Genomic DNA, 25,102 nt, shown 5'->3' on the forward strand with positions numbered 1-25,102 from the left:
GGTGTCTCACCCATTCCCTACAAGCCAGCCCCCTCCTTACCACCGTTGCCAATGCCAACATTTAGCGGCGGCTATGTTGACTGGCCGGATTTCTTCCCCCTTTTTAAGACCACGATTGTCAGCCATCCTCACCTAACGAAAATGGAAAAGATCCGGTGGCTCATTTCATGCCTGCGGGGGTTAGCCTTGGATATGGTGAGAGCTCTGGAAATTACCGACGCGAACTACGATGTGGCTCTTGACCTATTGCGCAATCAGTTTGGTAATCGGCGATTAATTTTCCAGTCACACATCAACGAGATCCTGCAGCTTTGTGTGGTCGAGCCAGGTTCTGTTGCTACGTTGCGGGAGCTGTCGGATCGGTTCAATGGGCATATGCGGGCTCTCATGAGTTCCGGATCAGCTGCCGAGATCCAAGGATGCTTGCTCATCCAGATTGTCATTCAGAAGTTGGATCCGGCCACAAAAGCCAAGTGGGAAGACTCTCGCCGGAAACAACGACAGCCTTCCGTCTTGGGCGCCGACTTTTCTTTGGCTGCGTATCCACCAGCTAACCAAGTGGGACGAGGGAGATCTTCGAATAACCTGTCCAGCTCTATGCGCCCTGTGTGGTGTTTTGGCGCACGCGCTTCCTACATGTCCAAGCTTCATTGCCTTGCCACTTAGTCAACGGTACGACGAAGTGCGACGGCTGACCCGCTGTTTTGTATGTTTGGAGGATGGTCATTTTGCACGCGGATGTTCAGCTGCCCGTTGCCCAAAGTGCAATCGCCGACATCATGCTTTGTTGCACCATTGCGGGCAGCTGCCTAGCTCAAACAATTCCCCACCACTACGAAGCTTGGGTTCCGCCGCTGGTGTTGCAATATTGCGGACTGTCAGCCCAGCCTTAAAATTGATATTTCGAAATGGAAGATTCCTCACGGCATATCGCTGGCTGATCCCAACTTCCACAGACCGCAGGGTGTGGACCTGCTAATTGGAGCCAACCTGTTCTTCAACCTATTGTCAGTTGGTCAAATCCAATTAGGTCTCGGCCTCCCAGTAGCCCAAAATATACTATTTGGATGGGTGGTTTCTGGACGCATTGGACTATCGCGGGAGGCTGGATTGCCCTATGCAGAAGGAGAAGAATTAACGTTCCGGACCCCCTGCACTCGTTAGGAGAACTCGATTCCCGCATTGGTCTATTGGGGGGAGCAATGCATGGTAAAGGGTTTGGAAGAAGTTGGTGTGCCTATTTCGCCCTGTGAGTTCTTAATCTTTAAGGGAATATCCCTTAAAAGAGTGTCTGCTGCCCTTCCAAAATTGTTATTGAAGGCCCACCCTTCAATAGGGGGAGGATGTTGGGCTAAGCAGCCACGAGATAGGCTAATTAGAATATTGATAATTTGTCCATCTGCAGCGGCATTTAATCTTCTCTTTTGTCTCCCAGATTCGCATGCATTTTATTGTCATTTGGTAGCGCATGCGCTTTTGGGAGCTTTGGAAGAGCTTCTGCGCCAAAGCTGTTCTTCTTCTTGTTGTATTTTGGGAGTTGTTATTGACGGACCGCTTTTTGTTTTATTGTGCGGAATTAGTTGAATAAATTGAATATAAACAATTGAATCTCGTCTTTAATTCGGTCGCTATCAAAACGCTGATCGATCAACGGTGACTTTTTTGTCTTGGTTAAGAATTTTCTATTCTGCAACTTTTCCGTTGTTGTACACTCCAAGGCAGGCAAGTAGTCGTCACCCTGTGGACTTCCGTCCACAGTGATAAAAATGTTTATTTATTTATTCATACAGAAAAAACAAATGCAAACAATATTGGCTAGTAAATATCTCAAAAATGGTTTATAAAAAAATTTGTAGAAAAATACAATGCAAAACCGTCAGCCAATTAATGGAAATTAATTAATGTAAAAAAATGTTAAAGGGGCTGCAGTTTTTTAGCTGTCAGTGTAAGAAACACAATTTCACTCCTTTTTTATTTTTTATTTAACAAAAAACTAATGCAGACGTGAAGGATTTATGGGTGAAAGTGCTCACTTACATGATTTTACGATGGGCGCCAGTTAATTAAGTTAGGTGGTAGTAGTAGTGGTTGGTCCTTTGCTGATGACGATGTCTTCAGGTGCGGGTAATTTGTTAGTTGGTTATGTTAGGTGGTAATAGTAGTTATTGGTCCGTTGCTGGAGAGGATGTCCTCAGTTGCGGGTAATATGATTGTCCCTGGCGGTTGCCTAGGATTCTTCCTTCTGGGAAGTTATGGTGAGAGTTACAAACTCCGTTGTTTCCGCCCTTGAGGCTGAGTAACCAATTTTACAAGGGAATCGACTTTTACGGATTGTGCCGTAGTTTTTATATAAGAGTTCCTTATTGTATGAAGCTCAAGCATAAACTGAAACTTAAAGCTAACAAAAATATATTTCATAGCGGTCACGCAAATATGCAGGGTTCGCCGGCTATGCACGGGCATCCGGCCAGACGCTGTGTCAGCAGTTTGGCCAGAGTGAGCTCCTAAGAAATCGGACATTGCCGTTGCGCGGTTAAATTCAGTTAACTACTCCCCCTTCAAGAATGAGGCCCTCGGCCGACCCTATTTGGGCGATCATTTCCTTTAGTTGGGCCGCGGTTCTTCGGGCCTTAGTGACCCGCCGATAGGCCAAGCCGATGCAAATCAAAGCGCAGCATATTTGCTCCCGCTATGAAAACCATCTGATATATTTGATGATGGTTGATCTTCTCCCCGAACTCCTTGATGTGTTTCAGGTTACGTTCACTCAGCCGGTGAAGGTAAGGAAGACTGAGAACGTTGCGTTCCATAGTGACGTTCAGAGAAGGCGAGGTGGCCACTTCTGGAGTCCTCTTCTGGGCTGTGTCATGATTGACCAATCGGGTTTCGTTGACGATGTCACCTTCTTCAAAGCTGACGAGATATGTGCCCCTTACATGGGCACAGGTGTAATTATCGACACACACTCGAGCCGGGCTATCATTTATAATCACAATCCCCTCATCAACGTAGGTGATGGGGTGTTAATCGCTTTGATGGATCTCGCAATGCGCCGTGCCTCCAGCGTAGAGCTCTTGAGCGCATGATTTTCTTCGTGCCAGCCGACAAAACGTAGCCCCTGCTGCCAAAGAGCAGTTTTCTACCGTGTGGAGTTTACCGTCGCATTCAGCAACAACATTGTCCTTCAGCCTGAGTGTGGTGTCGTGATGTGACACCGGGAAAACGGTGATCTTGTTACAGGCCGACTTAATTTTTGGAAACTTAATAATAAAGTGTAAGATGTTATTGGATTGTAAAATCTTAACGGACGATACGGACAAAACATCCCTAATCGAGGTCTCGGTGGGCTCTTCCATCCATACACCTTCCAGGTCTGCATGACCTAAGATGCTAGATATTAACTTTGGCAAGTCTACTGCCAGTATTAAACCCTCCACAGCTCCATTGATATCATCCTATTTCGAGTAAAAAGCATCTCGAATGGGGGCCCTGTATCAAGGAATTTGGGACTTTTTAGCTGACCTCAGCAGTTGGTTGACGGTAGCGGAAATTTTATTAAATTGAACTTGCACCTTGTTGTTAATATTGACCTGCCTATTGTTTGCTTTTGTTAATTCGAATTCTCTAAATTTAATTTTCTCGAAGTCTTCCGCGTCCGGCGTTCCCGCCACTACTTTCAACGCGGTCCCTAGGAAGTCTAAGCTTCTTGTTACCCTATGATGGATGCTCAATGAGTCGAGCAGGTCGCGCAGGTGGGCGACATCAACAATCAAAAGTTTCTGCATATGAAACTGAGGGAACATGTTGAACGTCCCGTAGGTTTCTTCTATGACGCGCCTATATTCCGAGAGACTCGCTGAATGTTTCACAAACGCAAATTCCTCCCATACTAGAATTCGGCCATCAACAATGGGAATGTATTTAGCTTTAGAATAGTCCGTGACGCGTGCCGATGTTGTGGTCAAAAGGAAAATCAGGGATATGGTTGTGAACCTGTAATTTGGAAGTGCTGGTAGTTTGTTGAAATTGGGTAGCCCACCACCAAAGCGTGATTAAAATAATAATAGAAGCAGAAATTATGCCAAGTGGCTACAAAAAACGGATAATAAACAATTTAAAAATTATCATGCGAGGGATAATATAATCACGCTCGGCCTACCTAAGGTTGTCTTTGTGGACGACCCTCCCCTTAATGAGGAATGTGGTCCTCATGTCCGCTTCAACGGTTTCTTCACACAAAGGTTTTAGCCAACCACGAACACTCGGGAAGCGTTTTCCCTGTTTCGGAGCTTGTCCTGGGCTATTTTTATCTTATCCTGTATTTCGTATTGTGGCCCATTTGATTGAGTCTGAACCAAGTCAGCCGGCCTCTTGTCGATGACCGAATGGATAGATTTTTTGTATTTGGTTGTAGCCAGTAGGATCAGGTCTGCGGTATCGCTAATGCCTTTGTCGATTTTAAGGCATCTAGCAAGCTCTACCAGAGTGCTGTGGAAGCGATCCACCAGTCCGTTTGAGACGGAGGGGCGGAGCATTTGAAATGCTAACGCTGAAATGGTTTTCCAGCATGGTCACGATGGTGTGCGAGTTCAACGATGGTTCGTTCTCGCAATATACGACCTTTGCCTTAGGGAAAATGTTCATCAGCTGTAGTAGCGCTGGTTTGAGGTCCTCTATGGATCTTGAGGGAACCGGTTGGACGACGGCAAATTTCGAGAATTTGTCGATGCATGTATGGAAATACTTTTTATCCGTGGAGAAGATGTCTATGTGTAGCATTTCTCCTACATGAGATGGAATTGGTGTTTCGCCAAGCTCCTGCTTCTTGGGATGTCTGTCGTATTTAGCCTTGGCTCGGAGAGTTCCTGCTTCACGTTTTTTTGGGCAGACCTTTGTAGCTCTGTTGGCTCGACAGTGAGCCTCTCCCGCCTCTCGCCAATTGCAAAAATATCCGTTACTCGGTTTTTGCAGTGCCAAAATTTTGTGGCAGGAAATTGCCGAACCAATTTGTCCTGTATCGATTACACCTTTAGGAACTATCACGTCCGCGAGCTTCTCCAACAATGACTCCTCGCAAGTGAAGTCAATGTTATGCCGTCTCTTGTTTCCAAAGAGAACAAAGCTGCGTTTTGACGAAAAGCGGGCTTCCTCCAGAGTTATCTGGTTTTGGAAGCAATAGAGAGGCTTGTCCGTGGATGGGATAGTGTGGGTTAGCGACAGCTCACTGTGAATTGTGGCCGCGCTTGAAAATGGCCGCGCTCTTCTTCTTTTACAACGTTGAGTTGTTGCCTCGAGAGGGCATCTGCATCGAGGTTGTCTTTGCCAGGCATGTAATGAACCTTGCCACCACACTCGCCGATGCGTTCTTTCCACCTTTTAATTTTTGTGTTCGGATTAGAATCCGTGTAGACATTTATGTCTTTGACCCCATATAAGTAGCGACAAAGCTTTTTTAGTGCCCAACTATGGTTAACAGCTCCCTTTCATTGGTAGCGTAGTTAACCTCACTGTCCTTTAAGGTTCTAGAGATCATAGCAATGGGTCGTCCATTTTGGAAAAGCACTGCGCCAATGCCATATGCCGAGGCATCTGTCGTGAGATGAAGGATGAGGCCAGGATGTTACGAAGCTTTTCGAAGGCCAGCCGTTGTAGCTCGGTAAACTGTACCTGGATGTTTCTGGATCTGTATCTGGTGACATTTTCATGTTCCTTTTTTAGGATGCTCAAAATGGGCTTAGCTATTGATGCAAAATCTTTGATAAAGCACCTATAATAGCTAGCCAAGCCCATGAATGACCTTTCTTCAAAAACGTTTTTAGGCTCCGAGAATTCCTTGATGGACCGGACCTTTTCTGGGTCTGTTCTAGTCCCTTCGCTGGTAACTATAAACCCCAAAAAATTATAGCTTTTTTTGAAGAAGACCGATTTCTGTGCCTACACTCTCATGTTGGCGTCGTGCAGGCTCTTTAGCACCCAGTCTACGTGCCGTATATGGGCGTTTTCGTCTTCTGAGAAAACGATAATATCATCGATCGCATCATGTCGTCGATAGTCCTTAACCCGAATAGCAGTCGGCGAAACTCGTATTTTCCCCCGTTTACGGAAAAGGAAGTTTTTTCACGGTCACGTTCCGCCAGTGTAACTTGGTGGTAGCCAGACTTCACTCAGGGTCACAAATGAATTTTATTACAAAAGATCTTGCTCAACGCTTACAGATCCGTAGGGCGGAATCGTGTATCAACTTCCTTGGAATTGGTCAAACTAATTCACAAGTAAAGAAAAAGATACACACCGTGGTGAAGTCAGATGCAATGGTAGCGAATTTCCGTTCGACTTTTGGGTTTTGAAAACAATTTCACCAAAGAACTTGCCATTACCCATTACCCATTGCCAGACCCATATTATTACAAACCTCAGCGGATAGATATGCTAATTGGAGCTGAGTCATTTTTCGAACTGTTGTCCGTTGGCCAAATAAAGCAAGGTCCGAACCATCCCATCTTTCAAAAAACTATCCTTGGGTGGATAGGTTAGGTTAGGTTAGGGCGGTGATGCAAGGGGGTCATAGAATACCCCCTCACTTCCACTTGAGCCGCAAGGGCTCCTTGTGCTGCCGCTGGAGCAAGGGTTTCACCGAGATGCTACCCCCCCTTCCTGTCTACCAGGGTGCGTATAAATGCCTAGACTTCCTATGGCGGCCCATGGTCCCAGCCTGCTTTTTTTATGAAGGCAACCAGTCCGCGTGGAGAGATCTCTGAGAGATCGTTAAGGTCCGAGAGTTCTTCGGACCCGAGGTGTTTGAGTCTGCCGCGTCGGAGTGCCGGGCAGTAGCATAAGAGGTGCGTTACCGATTCTACCTCCTCCTCATCCCTGCAGCTCCGGCAGAAATCATTGTGGGGGACTGCAAGCCTGGCCGCGTGTTAGCCTATCAGCCAGTGCCCAGTAATTGCCCCAATCGCTAGGCTGCATTCTGGTCTGGTGAGAGCAATAAGTCTCGCCGATCTTTTCTGAGATCGTGTCGGCCAGATCAGACGTGATGTTCTACAGGTCTGGAGATTACTCCATTTTCTATTGGCTGCCAGGTCGAAAAACTCCCTGCACTTTAGCCTGCAAGTAGCCAAGGGTATGCCTACAAGTTCTTTCTCCGGTAGGAGAGTGTTGGTAGTCCCTGCCCTAGCTAGTTCATCTGCAGCACAGTTTCCCTCGTGGTCCCTGTGACCGGGAACCCAGATGAGGTAGATGTCATGCTGTTCAGCCATCTCGTGGAGAGATCTGCGACAGTCATTGACTGTCCTGGAGTTGGATGAGAATCCGTCAAGTGCCTTGAGCGCTGCCTGACTATCTGAGAAGATACATATTGTACCCCGATTGCCCCTTAGGGCTGGTTATTCCAGTGCTTCCTTAATAGCTACTACCTCAGCCTGGAAAACACTACAGTGATCGGGGAGTCTGAAGGACTCCTTTAGGCTCAGATGCTCACAAAAGTAACCGCCTCCCACCTGGCCGTTAAGTTTTGATCCATCTGTGTAGATATGAATGGAGCCCTCCGGTCCTGGTATCCGGGCATACCATTCCTCCCTAGAGGGGATTAAGATTTTGTAGTTAGTGGTGGGTTGGTCGACGGGCACACAGTAATCCGTACCCCCCTCAGGCATGAAATGATGTAAGTCCAGTCTGGTATGACCGAAACTATTCTTACTCCATAGATTTGCCTCTCGCAGTCTTATTGCGGCCAAGGTGGCTGTCTTTACCCCCATCAGTTCTACTGGTAGTAGGTCGAGGATAGTGTCTAGGGCATCACTAGGCGTAGTGCGTAGACTGCCTGTTATGCAGACTTCCGCCATGCGCTGCGACTTCCTGAACTTTTCCCTGCAAGTGGAGTTGTCCAGGGCTGGCCACCAGAATACAACACCATAGAATAAGATTGGTCTGATGATCGCTGTGTATAACCATCTGACCATCTTGGGGGACATTCCCCATTTCAGGCATACCGCCTTGCGGCAGGTATAGAGTGCTATTACCGCTTTCTTAGTCCTATCAGCGGTGTTCAGCTTCCAGTCCAGTTTCCTGTCTAGTGTGATGCCTAGGTACTTCGCACTATCACTAAGAACTAGTGTTTCTCCTAGGAGCTTCGGAAGTCTTAGGTTAGGTATTTTGTACTTCCTGGTAAACAGCACGAGCTCTGTCTTGGACGGATTGACTCCCAGTTCCTTTGCGCCCAGGCCGACAGAACTTCGAGCTTCCCTGTCATTAGGTCGCATAGCGTCTGTGGGAATTTCCCTACGAAGGCAATAGCAACATCGTCCGCGTACACAATGATCTTACAGCCGCCACCCTGTAAGGATCGCAGTAGGCTGTTAACCGCCATGTTCCAGAGTAGTGGTGAGAGTACACCTCCTTGCGGGGTGCCCCTCTTGACGTATCTTCGAATAGTCGAACCTCCAAGAGTAGCCTCGACACTCCTGTTAACCAGGATCTGCCGTATTAGGTGAGTTGATCGGTTGTCTGTTCCAAGTCCCGTCAGTGCGTCGATTATTGAGCACGGCAAGATGTTGTTAAAGGCCCCCTCTATGACTAGAAAAGCGACAAGTGCGTATTCCTTAAAGTTGATCCTTCGTTCGGCGATCATAGTGATATCGTTTCTGTTGATCGGCCCCTTTTGTAAGCATGCTGAGAGCATGAGATGTCATTTGGGTTAATGTTTAGTTGTAGATGGAGACTTAAGAGTCTTTCCATAGTCTTAAGGAGGAAGGAAGGCAGACTTATAGGTCTGAAGTCCTTGGGGATGCAGTGGGATGGTTTCCCCGCCTTGGGTATGAATACAACCTTCGTGCACAGCCACGTCTTTGGTATCATACCAGTAGTGAAGACTGTGCTGAAGCGCCCCTCCGTGTTCTTAATGTAGCCTGCGATGGGGGCTGTAGTAGAGAGAATCTTTCTTAGGCGGGCGGCCTCAGATGTCTCCTGGATGTTGGTGCAGAAATTGGCCCAGGCAACCCTCTTTGGGTTGCGCAATTCTTTGTTATATTGCCTAAGTTCAGCTTTATAGGCTTCCCACGCCTCGTCTGTGTTGGTACGGTGCGCGTGGTTGAAGGCCCTACGAGCATTTCTTTTGTAGGGGAAAATGGAAATGAGTTACCAACTAGAAAAATAATACAAAATAATCACACAAATAACCAAGCATGCCCGATGGGCAAAATGCCCGGGCATCAATTAATTTTTTGCTGTAAATTTAAAGCATTAAGTGATCAAGAAAAAACCAATATGGTTAAAAAATTGAATTGGTGCAACAGAGTTCAAACTCACTCAAGCACAGTTCAAACTCAAAATGTACAAGCGAGCTAGTATGCTCGTATTGTCAAAAATTAAACAATAGCATGTTGCATTTTAAAATAGAGAATGTAAATATATATGCATGACCTCTGATCCAGCATTGTTGGCCACTGCGTATGTTCAGATTAGAGGTTAAGATGGTGAATTCGGGAAATTTATAGCATTGATTGACAATAGGTCACAAAGCACTCTAATATCAGAAGAAGCGGCCAAAAACTTAAGTTGCCAAAAATAAAAGCGCACACTGAAATAAGTGGAATAGCAGCAACATGTGCCTGTGTTTCAAAACACAAATTAAAATTGACAATAAAGAATAATATTATGTTAAATATTCCAAAGAAGTGAGCACAAACGCGATAATTTTGCCAAAACTAATGAAATGTCCTCCCACAAATACAATTTTTATAAATAAGTCGGTTTGAAAAGGATTCTATTTACCGGATTCCAACTTCGACAAACTTGGTCGAATTGACCTGGTAATTGGTGCGGATTTATATCCACAAATTTTACTGCCGGAGATAACCAAAAAGGGTATGCTTCTTGGGCAAAAAACTATATTTGGATGGACAGTGTAGGGACGCACGAAATCCAGGGGTAGTAAGTCAATTGTAGCAACCAGTATCGAGCTCAAACAAATGGACCGATATTGGAAGGTAGAAGAAAAGGATAGCAATGACATAAAAACAGAAAAAGGTAAAACTAATTTTCAAAATGTACTAAAAAAGATGATAGTTGCCATCCAGCGAGGTGGCCTGTAGGAAAGTCAAGAAGCATTAGCTTCGGCTTATATAGGAGAAATAAAAGAGATTCCGAGAATAGCTTGGGACCCTCTAAAGCCTCCTGTTATGAATCATACAGCAGAAATAGCTCACCTGGCCAAACAAATAGAAGATTTGAAAGCAAAAAATTTAGAATTGAAAAATATCGACTTTCAACATGTGTCAGGTCATAGCTCGTTAATTTTGGCAATGGTAATCATAACTGTACTTATTATATCATATTTAAGAAAATTAAAGTCGAGAAGACAATTGATGGCTATAGCATTGCCAACCCCAATGCCGAATGTTTAAAAAAAAAATGTTTATTTTATATGTTTATTGTATAATTTAATGGTTTTATACATATAATTAAGTAATCAATCAAATAAAAAGGAAAAGCTATATCTAAAAAATAATAAGAAACAAAATAAGTAAAAATTGCAGTCCACTAAAAAATCGAATAAATAAAGTTTTTAAGATGTCCACTAAAAACAAAAAATTAAAAAATATATATAATATTACAGTCCACTAAAGAATCGAATGAAAATAATAACAATTAATTCAATTACTTTTGTGGCCCCTTGCAGGATGTTCAAACATTAAGTTAAACATAGGAGCTAATATAATATGCAATGTTAAGCAATGTTTAAAAATTTAACATTCTAAAATAGAATTATATAATTTAATAATAATAATTTTGTAACATTGAAGAAAAGGAATTTATAAATTTAATACAAAAGCAAATGTACACATAAACATATACAGTCCGCTATCAAGAGTTATCAAAGGACAATATAACAAATTTAAAAATATCCAAAATGTACACCTTTTTTGTGGCCCTTTGCAGAATGTTCAAGCATTGAACACGATAAGAATTCGAAACATAGAATGTAAGAGATCGGACCCATGGCATTAAGTAATCAACAGCATGGTTTGAAAGACGAGATCGCAGTATAACCAAATATTTATGTGGTGCACTTGAAGCACTTAAGAAAGGGTCACATACCATGTCAGCGTGCAGTCTGTTGATAAGTAGTTTTAAATAGATTTATGATTTTTATGTATGTTTATGTTCGATATTTCATTTCGAATTATGTTCGATAATTCATTCCATTTCATTATATTATGGGTATGGATTATCTTTTAAAAACCATCATAACAATGGTTCTACCTAAAATTGGATGCTCGTCTATTCTTGATTTCACTAGCACACCCGGAATTCTTTGGGTTGCGGTGCAGTGAAACAATGGTGAAACATGGCAGTTAAACGTTTCTATATAAAGAATTTCTAACTCATACACACTAACTGGGGTTGTTGATACTAAATGCTGGGTTCTTTCATTGAACTGGGATTATTTCTTTTCAATTTTCTTTATTTTTATTTCATTTTATTTTCATTGTACATAAAGATAAGATTATTCAAAATCATATGAAATCGTATTTAATATATCATGAGTGTATATTTAATATATCAGAATTTGGCATTGAGCGTTGTTTTTTTTTTAGTTATATATACATAAAAGTTTTTTTTTTTTTTTTTTTTAATCCAGATCGATAGCCTGGCTTTTATTAATCGCTCATTTTGCTATACATTTATTATGAAAAATGTATGCTTTGTACAAAATGAATGCGATCAAAATGAATACAATAATTGATAATAGAATGTTTTATTGTATCGACTTTTTCAAGTCGAAATCAAATATAACCTCAAATCAAATATTTAAACATGGTAGGATCTATTGATTTCAATAACAAAAAAAATAAGAAAATGTTTTGGGAAAACTCGTAGAAGCACAAAAATAAATGCTCGTATTCCAAAGATATCAAAGATATCTTTCCTTTATCTTTCAAAGATATGTGTATTCAAAGATATCCGATCAAAACCTAGCAGTTACGCATGAAATTTTTTAGTTTATTTGGCCTACATAATTCAATAATTAGTTAAATTTGATTAATTTCTTCGTTTAGGTGTACAGCGGAAACTGTGGATAATGGAACCTATGTTTTTTCTGGGTTGTGGTTTAGCGGAGCCTAATGGTTATGGAGCAGATGAAATTTTTTGTTAAGGTTACCAGGCACGTTAAATTTAAAGCGTGTAAGTAGATGCTGGCTGCATAGCACAAATAAGATTATATTTAAGCTCGACCCCCAGCATCGATCTACGGTTTGTTAGAGACGATAAGTCGTCTAAGGCAAGTCTACTAGGGTATGGATTTGCAACTAAGCCCTAAGAAATGGTTTTCTTTAAGTTTTTAAATTGTTTTGCGGGATATGAATCCGCAACATGATTGTCTTTACCCTTAAGATAGTCCATAGTGAGTTTATTCCCCTCTAGTTGAAGCCTCATTCTTGTTTATTTTTATGTCGGGTTAGCCATCATCTCTTGTCTGTGGTCTGTTTTAACAGTGAAGTGTCTACCATATACGAATGGATTGATGTAATTAAAAGCCCAGTGAATTGTTAATAATTCTTGTTTTACAGTTGACTTAATTATTTGACCCTTTATAAGTCCGCGAGATGCGTATGATACTGGTAATCAAATACCATTGTAATTTTGAGTTAGTACTGCCCCACATGGTTTTTTGCTAGCATCTGTGATTATGCAAAATTCTCTGCTGAAATCTGGGTATTGAAGTTTACTTAATACATTAATTGCTTATTAAGATGTTCCATATTGTGTTATCCAAAGATTCGTGTCCTGTCACGGACGCCATTTAGAGATGTCCTCACAATTAAGGTGTGCCCAGGGAAAGGTCCATATCTCTTGCGTTGTCTTTAATAGCGAAACAATGCACGGTTGCGCCGGCGGAGATGTTGCCGGCTGCACCGCCGTCATTATATATTTTACACGAAAAGAATTAGTATATGCAAGTGCATTTATGTGTATGTGTGGTGGAAGGTGTCATGCATCTGTATCGCTGTCGCGCATGCTAGATATGACGACTAAGCATATAGTTCTATGTTATCTATTTGCTACACATTTGATATAAGAACATTTATATAACCTATTTACGTATAAATATTACATATTTGTATACATTTACAGTATTTCCATATGAATGCAAGCTACAAGTTCCTGGAACTGGTTAAAAAAACGGCTGTAAGTAGGACGAATTGTTCAAGTTGGACGAATTCTTTCAATTAACATATTGGGAGAAGGAGAGATATCACCAAGGGTAACTTCACCTGTTCATCCAGCTTGAACAGGAAAGGTTTTGACATATGTACACTGCTGGACAAAATAATAAGTACAAGCTCATAAGATTTCTTCTATGTCACGTAAATCTTTTTTGATAACCGTAACGAACCAATTCTAATTTCTTTTAGTTTTCTGGCATAATGTTGATTATAAAAATACATAACATAAGAATATTTCACGAAATTTGTAGAATTTATGGTCGATTAAACATAAAAAACATAAAAAAGGGTTGGTCAAAAAAATAAGTACAGCAATTCTTCAAAGCCTCTAACTTACAAATAAAAAACATTTTCTCAATTTTTTTCTTTTTATAGTAATCTTATGCTAATACCCAGTATATCCCCCCATATTTTTTATAACTTTTGTTATCCGTTTCGGCATGCGGGGCATTTAATTTACGGCACGTCTCCAAACAACTCTCGTACCTTATCTTTGCTGCAATTCTTCTATATTTTGAAATGTGTTTGTGCCAATCCGACGATTAAGCTCTCCCCATAGGTTATCTATTGGGTTTAAGTCTGCAGTTTGACTTGGCCACTTCATAATGTCCACCTTGTTTTCGGTGAACTAAGCCTTGACCAGCTTTGATGTGTGTTTTGGGTCGTTGTCCTGTAGAAAGACCCAACTCAAGGGCATGTCTTCCTCAGCATTATGTCAGACAATATAATTTTATATCCAAATTGGGTCATAGTATCGGTAATCCGTAAATCGGGACGACTCCATGCCAAGAAAAACAGTCCCAAATCATAATGTTTCCACTTCCGTGTTTAACGGTCTATTTCGAGTACCGGGCGTCGAATTCTATGCCTTTGGGTCGACGAAACAAGTCGTACATTCTTTCTGGAGTCGTTACCAATTAGATTTATTTTTGTTTCGTCGCTCCATAGGACATTATTCCACTTTTTGGAACCCTCTGTTCCAGATCATGCCAAATGATTTTGGGCTAACTGTTTCCTCATCTTTAATTTATTCCCTCGAAGGAGAGTAACTTTTCTGGCTATGTGTCCTTGTAAGCCAGCATTAGTACGTCTTCGACGAACTGATCTAGACGATATTTCATGGTCAATATGAGCAGCAATGGATGAGCAGTAAAAACTTAGGATTCGGGTGTCGGTCGTTTGACAGGATTTCATCTTCCGACCTCGAGTTTCGAATTGAATGTTGAATTTTGGGGCATTCTGGACCAAACATAATGACTGCCCAAGTCTTTTAGCGATTTCCCGAAGATTTTATCCTTCCTTTTGCAGAATTAAAGCAATTTTTCTTTTTTCTGTTGTACAACTCTTTTTTTGCCCAACTAAAGAATTTTTTTTCCAGGGATATACTTAAATATGCTAGGAAATAATAAAAACCAACATATCTTAACTCGAATCTAGCTTTAATCCTTTAAAATTTATCAAATACACAGGTGTACTTATTATTTTGACCAGACCAAAATCGCCCACCCAGCAGAAAATTAAGCTTAGTATTGAATCCACGAGGTTCCCATATTTCATTCTTGTTTTAGAAATTGTGTAACATTGTAACTTATCAATATAAAAAAAATGGCGGGTGTGCATTGCATTAAAATCGAGTTATATCGAAACAAATAAACACTATATCTGTGTACTTATTATTTTGGCCAGGTGTGTATATCCCTCTCAAAAAATAAATTTATTTAAATCTTTTCCCCATGCATGCCCTTCTTTAAAATAACACAGCCACACAAAAAAAGTATTTTTTCGGGTCTGGAGGTCAGACCATGTTAACTATATGTTTTCGGGGTCGCTGAATCCGAATCCAAGGTCCAAAAAACACCACCACGATATGTTTTTATATGTTTTCAGGGTCGCTGAATCCGAATGCGAGGTCTAAAAAAATCCAGAATGTCAGGGTTACGACATAACCTATAGTAAACATGGGCTGACCTCCAGACCCAAAAAAATATTTATTTTTGTGTGGCTGTGTAATTTGTCTTTTATTGACAAAAGTAACGCTTAGCAGGAGGAAAATAATATTTACTGAAAAATATTTTGGGAAAGAAATATATCCATGTTAGAGAAAAATATATAAACATACCTCAAAATATTTTGCCTTACGAAATCTAAAGATCGCTTTGAGCCCGCGACTAGTGCCAATATTATTTTCGAGTTATAGTATGAAAACAAATCCATACAGTCGTTTCGTAAATGATGAAGCTCATATCTGATGTTTTCATAATTTCGAAACTGAAGGGTCTTTAAAACATCTTCTGGAGCTAGATAAATAGTACGATAAATTTTATGGAACTGAATAAAATCCCATTTATCTATAGGAAGAAAGCCCTCCGTCCTCCAATTGGTGTCATTAAGCTTCTCTGGAGGGAGTTGAAAAACTCGTCGGCCTTTTGAGTCGGTTGGCTCAAAATCAAGTAAGTCAATAAACATGTTTATGATGTCTATAACTGCACGCTCCATGCAGACAGACTTTTTTTCCAATATGCGCTCTGTAGAATTTTCATGCTTATTATAACTAATAAAATTAATTTTGGAAGAATTACCTATTTCCGACCGTAGTTTATTGCTCTCTTCAAGAAATTCATATGACGAAACAGGATCGTCTGGAACATATATATAAAGAAATTCAGATATACTGCTCATTTCCTGTAGTATTCGAAGCTCTTCAATGTCTAAAATCATATTGAAAAATGTTTCCACCTCTTTTATTTTCTGAAAGAAAAATTTTTTTATTTAATTTTTTTAATCTGTAATGACAGACAGGACAGACAGACAAGAAATACAAGTCAGACAAGACAGACAGACAGGACAGACAGACAAGAAAGACAAGTCAGACAAGACAGACAGACAGGACAGACAGGACAGACAGACAGGACAGACAGACAGGACAGACAGGACAGACAGGACAGACAGGACAGACAGGACAGACAGGACAGACAGGACAGACAGACAGGACAGACAGACAGGACAGACAGACAGGACAGACAGACAGGACAGACAGACAGGACAGACAGACAGGACAGACAGACAGGACAGACAGACAGGACAGACAGACAGGACAGACAGACAGGACAGACAGACAGGACAGACAGACAGGACAGACAGGACAGACAGGACAGACAGACAGGACAGACAGACAGGACAGACAGACAGGACAGACAGACAGGACAGACAGACAGGACAGACATACAGGACAGACAGACAGGACAGACAGACAGGACAGACAGACAGGACAGACAGACAGGACAGACAGACAGGACAGACAGACAGGACAGACAGACAGGACAGACAGACAGGACAGACAGACAGGACAGACAGACAGGACAGACAGACAGGACAGACAGACAGGACAGACAGACAGGACAGACAGACAGGCAGGACAGACAGACAGGACAGACAGACAGGACAGACAGACAGGACAGACAGACAGGACAGACAGACAGGACAGACAGACAGGACAGACAGACAGGACAGACAGACAGGACAGACAGACAGGACAGACAGGCAGGACAGACAGACAGGACAGACAGACAGGACAGACAGACAGGACAGACAGACAGGACAGACAGACAGGACAGACAGACAGGACAGACAGACAGGACAGACAGACAGGACAGACAGACATGACAGACAGACAGGACAGACAGACAGGACAGACAGACAGGACAGACAGACAGGACAGACAGACAGGACAGACAGACAGGACAGACAGACAGGACAGACAGACAGGACAGACAGGACAGACAGACAGGACAGACAGACAGGACAGACAGACAGGACAGACAGACAGGACAGACAGACAGGACAGACAGACAGGACAGACAGACAGGACAGACAGACAGGACAGACAGACAGGACAGACAGACAGGACAGACAGACAGGACAGACAGACAGGACAGACAGACAGGACAGACAGACAGGACAGACAGACAGGACAGACAGACAGGACAGACAGACAGGACAGACAGACAGGACAGACAGGACAGACAGGACAGACAGACAGGACAGACAGACAGGACAGACAGACAGGACAGACAGACAGGACAGACAGACAGGACAGACAGACAGGACAGACAGGACAGACAGACAGGACAGACAGGACAGACAGGACAGACAGGACAGACAGGACAGACAGGACAGACAGGACAGACAGGACAGACAGGACAGACAGACAGAACAGACAGACAGGACAGACAGACAGGACAGACAGACAGGACAGACAGACAGGACAGACAGACAGGACAGACAGACAGGACAGACAGACAGGACAGACAGACAGGACAGACAGACAGGACAGACAGACAGGACAGACAGACAGGACAGACAGACAGGACAGACAGACAGGACAGACAGACAGGACAGACAGGCAGGACAGACAGACAGGACAGACAGACAGGACAGACAGACAGGACAGACAGACAGGACAGACAGACAGGACAGACAGACAGGACAGACAGGACAGACAGGACAGACAGGACAGACAGGACAGACAGGACAGACAGACAGGACAGACAGACAGGACGGACAGACAGACAGACAGGACAGACAGACAGGACAGACAGACAGGACAGACAGACAGGACAGACAGACAGGACAGACAGACAGGACAGACAGACAGGACAGACAGACAGGACAGACAGACAGGACAGACAGACAGGACAGACAGACAGGACAGACAGACAGGACAGACAGACAGGACAGACAGACAGGACAGACAGACAGGACAGACAGACAGGACAGACAGACAGGACAGACAGACAGGACAGACAGACAGGACAGACAGACAGGACAGACAGACAGGACAGACAGACAGGACAGACAGGCAGGACAGACAGACAGGACAGACAGACAGGACAGACAGACAGGACAGACAGACAGGACAGACAGACAGGACAGACAGACAGGACAGACAGACAGGACAGATAGACAGGACAGACAGGCAGGACAGACAGACAGGACAGACAGACAGGACAGACAGACAGGACAGACAGACAGGACAGACAGACAGGACAGACAGGACAGACAGGACAGACAGGACAGACAGGACAGACAGACAGGACAGACAGACAGGACGGACAGACAGACAGACAGGACAGACAGACAGGACAGACAGACAGGACAGACAGACAGGGCAGACAGACAGGACAGACAGGACAGACAGACAGGACAGACAGACAGGACAGACAGACAGGACAGACAGACAGGACAGACAGACAGGACAGACAGACAGGACAGACAGACAGGACAGACAGACAGGACAGACAGACAGGACAGACAGACAGGACAGACAGACAGGACAGACAGGACAGACAGACAGGACAGACAGACAGGACAGACAGACAGGACAGACAGACAGGACAGACAGACAGGACAGACAGACAGGACAGACAGACAGGACAGACAGACAGGACAGACAGACAGGACAGACAGACAGGACAGACAGACAGGACAGACAGACAGGACAGACAGACAGGACAGACAGACAGGACAGACAGACAGGACAGACAGGACAGACAGGACAGACAGGACAGACAGACAGGACAGACAGACAGGACAGACAGACAGGACAGACAGACAGGACAGACAGGACAGACAGACAGGACAGACAGGACAGACAGGACAGACAGACAGGACAGACAGGACAGACAGGACAGACAGGACAGACAGGACAGACAGGACAGACAGGACAGACAGGACAGACAGGACAGACAGGACAGACAGGACAGACAGGACAGACAGGACAGACAGGACAGACAGACAGAACAGACAGACAGGACAGACAGACAGGACAGACAGACAGGACAGACAGACAGGACAGACAGACAGGACAGACAGACAGGACAGACAGACAGGACAGACAGACAGGACAGACAGACAGGACAGACAGACAGGACAGACAGACAGGACAGACAGACAGGACAGACAGACAGGACAGACAGACAGGACAGACAGGCAGGACAGACAGACAGGACAGACAGACAGGACAGACAGACAGGACAGACAGACAGGACAGACAGGACAGACAGGACAGAGAGACAGGACAGACAGACAGGACGGACAGACAGACAGACAGGACAGACAGACAGGACAGACAGACAGGCCAGACAGACAGGACAGACAGACAGGACAGACAGGACAGACAGGACAGACAGACAGGACAGACAGACAGGACAGACAGACAGGACAGACAGACAGGACAGACAGACAGGACAGACAGACAGGACAGACAGACAGGACAGACAGACAGGACAGACAGACAGGACAGACAGACAGGACAGACAGACAGGACAGACAGACAGGACAGACAGACAGGACAGACAGACAGGACAGACAGACAGGACAGACAGACAGGACAGACAGACAGGACAGACAGACAGACAGGACAGACAGACAGACAGGACAGACAGACAGGACAGACAGACAGGACAGACAGACAGGACAGACAGGACAGACAGACAGACAGGACAGACAGACAGGACAGACATACAGGACAGACAGACAGGACAGACAGACAGGACAGACAGACAGGACAGACAGACAGGACAGACAGACAGGACAGACAGACAGGACAGACAGACAGGACAGACAGACAGGACAGACAGACAGGACAGACAGACAGGACAGACAGACAGGACAGACAGACAGGACAGACAGACAGGACAGACAGACAGGACAGACAGGCAGGACAGACAGACAGGACAGACAGACAGGACAGACAGACAGGACAGACAGACAGGACAGACAGACAGGACAGACAGACAGGACAGACAGACAGGACAGACAGGACAGACAGACAGGACAGACAGACAGGACAGACAGACAGGACAGACAGACAGGACAGACAGACAGGACAGACAGACAGGACAGACAGACAGGACAGACAGACAGGACAGACAGACAGGACAGACAGACAGGACAGACAGACAGGACAGACAGGACAGACAGACAGGACAGACAGACAGGACAGACAGACAGGACAGACAGACAGGACAGACAGGACAGACAGGACAGACAGGACAGACAGACAGGACAGACAGACAGGACAGACAGACAGGACAGACAGACAGGACAGACAGACAGGACAGACAGACAGGACAGACAGACAGGACAGACAGACAGGACAGACAGACAGGACAGACAGACAGGACAGACAGACAGGACAGACAGACAGGACAGACAGACAGGACAGACAGACAGGACAGACAGACAGGACAGACAGACAGGACAGACAGACAGGACAGACAGGACAGACAGGACAGACAGACAGGACAGACAGACAGGACAGACAGACAGGACAGACAGACAGGACAGACAGACAGGACAGACAGGACAGACAGACAGGACAGACAGGACAGACAGGACAGACAGGACAGACAGGACAGACAGGACAGACAGACAGACAGGACAGACAGACAGGACAGACAGACAGGACAGACAGACAGGACAGACAGACAGGACAGACAGACAGGACAGACAGACAGGACAGACAGACAGGACAGAAAGACAGGACAGAAAGACAGGACAGACAGACAGGACAGACAAACAGGACAGACAGACAGGACAGACAGACAGGACAGACAGACAGGACAGATAGACAGGACAGACAGGCAGGACAGACAGACAGGACAGACAGACAGGACAGACAGACAGGACAGACAGGACAGACAGGACAGACAGGACAGACAGGACAGACAGGACAGACAGACAGGACAGACAGACAGGACGGACAGACAGACAGACAGGACAGACAGACAGGACAGACAGACAGGACAGACAGACAGGACAGACAGACAGACAGGACAGACAGGACAGACAGGACAGACAGACAGACAGGACAGACAGACAGACAGGACAGACAGACAGGACAGACAGACAGGACAGACAGACAGGACAGACAGACAGGACAGACAGACAGGACAGACAGACAGGACAGACAGACAGGACAGACAGACAGGACAGACAGACAGGACAGACAGACAGGACAGACAGACAGGACAGACAGACAGGACAGACAGACAGGACAGACAGACAGGACAGACAGACAGGACAGACAGACAGGACAGACAGACAGGACAGACAGACAGGACAGACAGACAGGACAGACAGACAGGACAGACAGACAGGACAGACAGACAGGACAGACAGACAGGACAGACAGACAGGACAGACAGACAGGACAGACAGACAGGACAGACAGACAGGACAGACAGACAGGACAGACAGACAGGACAGACAGACAGGACAGACAGACAGGACAGACAGACAGACAGGACAGACAGACAGGACAGACAGACAGGACAGACAGGACAGACAGGACAGACAGGACAGACAGGACAGACAGGACAGACAGGACAGACAGGACAGACAGGACAGACAGGACAGACAGGACAGACAGGACAGACAGACAGACAGGACAGACAGACAGACAGGACAGACAGACAGGACAGACAGACAGACAGGACAGACAGACAGGACAGACAGGACAGACAGGACAGACAGGACAGAAAGACAGACAGACAGGACAGACAGGACAGACAGGACAGACAGGACAGACAGGACAGACAGGACAGACAGGACAGACAGACAGGACAGACAGACAGGACAGACAGACAGGACAGAAAGACAGGACAGAAAGACAGGACAGACAGACAGGACAGACAAACAGGACAGACAGGACAGACAGACAGACAGGACAGAAGGACAGGACAGAAGGACAGGACAGACAGACAGGACAGGCAGACAGGTCACACAGACAGGACAGACAGACAGGACAGACAGACAGGACAGACAGACAGGACAGACAGACAGGACAGACAGACAGGACAGACAGACATGACAGACAGGACAGACAGACAGACAGGACAGACAGATAGGACAGACAGACAGGACAGACAGACAGGACAGACAGACAGGACAGACAGACAGGACAGACAGACAGGACAGACAGACAGGACAAACAGACAGGACAGATAGACAGGACAGACAGGACAGACAGGACAGACAGACAGGACAGACAGGATAGACATACAGGACAGACAGACAGACAGGACAGACAGACAGGAAGACAGACAAGACAAGTAAGCCCTAAAGTTTCAACACATAATTCATTTGCAGAATGGGTTAACATCATGCGTTAAACAGCAGTAAAAATTCTTTTGAGGTAAACCCAACAAAAATGTAATTCCTCTTAGCTTTATATTTTATGCTTTGCTTTAGCTTTTCAGAATTTATTGCATTTTATTTTTATTATTTCTTACCATGCAAACTTTTTCGACATAATCTTCAAGGTTTTCCGATATCCAAGTAACTATTGATAATGCAGGTTTTAGCATGATAGAAACTTCTTGAAGGCGAAATCGCATTATATTTATGAAGACAGGTGTTAGAGATGCTCTTAATTTGTCAAATCGCTGTAAAGTTAGTTTTAATGTTGTCGCTGGTCCTAATAAACGGTCTTTACAATAAGCAACAGTTGCAGCCATGTTTGGTACTTCCAAAAAAAGTTTCCACATCCACTCCGTTTCGGAGATCAATTGCAGTATTGCTCTATCTAAGTTAACATTATACAATGCTTCATCTTTATTGATTGACATAATAGGAGCGTTTAAAAGACAACGTACTTCTTCAACATAGTCAAACCAAGCTTTATGGTAAGCCATTTCATAATGGCAAATGATTCCGTTCATATAATTATAATAACGAACAGTTCGTTGAGCTTTTTTATGGGCAAGTACACATTGGCGTACTTTTAATGCTTGCATGGGTAAGTCAATTTTTTTAAAAATTGATCGAATCCAGACTATTCTGCCTGCCACTGGCGGAAGATTACGTGGAATAAAGGGATTTCCCCTTTCTTCATTGTAAACATCTTTTAGAAGAAACATTTCCTTTTCTAACATTTCGGCTACTTCCAAGTATCTTCTATCAAGACAGAGGCATTCTAAATTTAATGCTTCAAATCGTTTCAGAACCAACATAACGGATTCTGCTGATGGGCATTCAGTGGAAAGTAACTTTACAAATTGCTGCATTCCAACTTCAGCTTCCTCCACCTCTTTCACGAATTTTTCGAAATCGGTATCAAAAGTCTCTATTCTATAATTCAAAGGATCATATAATTGACTACTAATAGTAATACGAGCACCCTTTATCATTGCATTAAATCTTTCCATGCCGCTTATCATAATACGATCCAAAATAGAATATGTTATTTCTGTATTTGCTATCCATTTAACCTTTTCTAGGCGCTGTAAGAATTTTTCTAAGCAGGTAAAAATATAAACAGATGAAACAATCCAAGGGCGCTCATTACTGTTTTTCATTTCATCAACAGTATGCATATATATACTTTTATAATTCTCCATAACTTCTTTACATTTTTCAATTTTTTCAATTAATTCCGGAGACGGAATATCCCAAAGACTTCGATGTTCACTATCTGTGATATAGTTTTTACTCGTGATAGTAAGTTGGTTTGATATTTTAACCATTAGTCCTGTTACGTTAACTGGTGTATTAAAATAGTGGGCAGTTTTAGAAACATTTCTAATTGCCACCATTAGTCCAGGCAAACTACTTATTATAACATTAGGGGAAGACCTAAAAAAAGAGTTTATTTATTTTTTCTAACTTTAATTGATATTATTTTTATTATTTATATGATATTATTGTAATTGATATTATGCAAACCAGAGCTTGCAAATAACTGTTAACCTTTTTTTACATTTAATCAGAATTTAACCGAAAAAACAAAGTATCAAAGTTGCTCTCTCTCAGCGAGAAACAACCATTTGGTTTGAAATATTCACTTTTATTTTTGCGAGAGGTAATGTTTCTACCTAGAAAATGAAAGGGTCTGTGTTCGAATCCCATAGTTTAAATTAAAGTTTAAATTTCATAATTAATTATTAAAGATTATTAAAAATTCAGTAATTAGTTTATTAATATTATTTGTTTTCATTATTGATCAACCTTGTACCACTGTACCAGGGAATCGAAAGTGGGAGATTAAGTGCAGTTAGTGCGAGTTAGTAAAATGCAAAGAATGGAGATAAGAATCTCTATTGAGCGAGAATATAATCAGTAGAATAGAAGCAACAACGTAAGAAATGAAGAAGCAGAGCAGGGCTATGTTTGGAAAGAAAATTAAAATCTAAAATTTGCAATTTGGTAATTTTTTTTTATATTTATAGGATTAAACACCGATTGTTTATGGTAAGCTTATTACAAATTTTATAAAATCGCAGTGCGCACAAAAAAAAACACGTTCGTCCGCTTTTTTTTTTTTTTTGATTTTTGTATTAAATAGAACCGACAAAAAAATAGCTGGACCCAGCGAATCAGAAAATAGAAGAGACGCAGAGCACAATTCACTGCTTTAGAAGTTGGTAGAGAACCTGCTATAGAACCCGGCAGCGTCCTTCGGTCGGTTGGACGGGAGGTGGGACGTACGTATGCCTGATCAAATATAAACAAAAAATATCGGTTTAACTCTGAGTGAGACCCTTTAACTAAAAAACCAAATCCAAAGGTTTTTTCCTGACAGTTTCTTCAAAGAGTCCATAATTGAGACTAATTTTTTAACAAGAAGAAACGGTTAACTGTTATTTTCAAGCTTTGGTGTCAATATAGTGCTAGAGATAAGAAAACTTCAAGATATCTTGTATATAACAAGATATAATAACTAACTATATAAATAGGCTGCAAGTCTAAGTATATAAAAAATGCTCAGAAAATTACCTGTATAGTGGATCCCAAAACTTTTGCAATGAAGAAATATAGCGAACATTATCTTTTGCTTCATTTAAGGCCAGTGTAACTTGGTTATCTATTTCCGC

At 43.4% G+C, this 25,102-nt stretch overlaps 1 protein-coding gene across 1 annotated transcript; it reads right to left on the reverse strand.

Moving 5' to 3' along the window:
• Window positions 1-3,023: 3,023 nt before the first annotated feature.
• Window positions 3,024-25,102, reverse strand: LOC123258201 (dynein axonemal heavy chain 5-like). Its single transcript, XM_044718074.1, has 6 exons — window positions 25,005-25,102; window positions 22,523-23,864; window positions 15,809-15,977; window positions 15,349-15,754; window positions 3,891-3,993; window positions 3,024-3,260 (listed from the first exon to the last, which is right to left on the reverse strand). The coding sequence occupies exons 2-6, from the start codon at window positions 23,822-23,824 to the stop codon at window positions 3,024-3,026; spliced, it is 2,217 nt and encodes a 738-aa protein (XP_044574009.1). The 5' UTR covers window positions 23,825-23,864; window positions 25,005-25,102.

The sequence above is a fragment of the Drosophila ananassae genome (genome assembly GCF_017639315.1).
Source record: "Drosophila ananassae strain 14024-0371.13 chromosome Y unlocalized genomic scaffold, ASM1763931v2 tig00000101, whole genome shotgun sequence".
NCBI classification, from domain to species: Eukaryota; Metazoa; Arthropoda; class Insecta; order Diptera; family Drosophilidae; genus Drosophila; species Drosophila ananassae.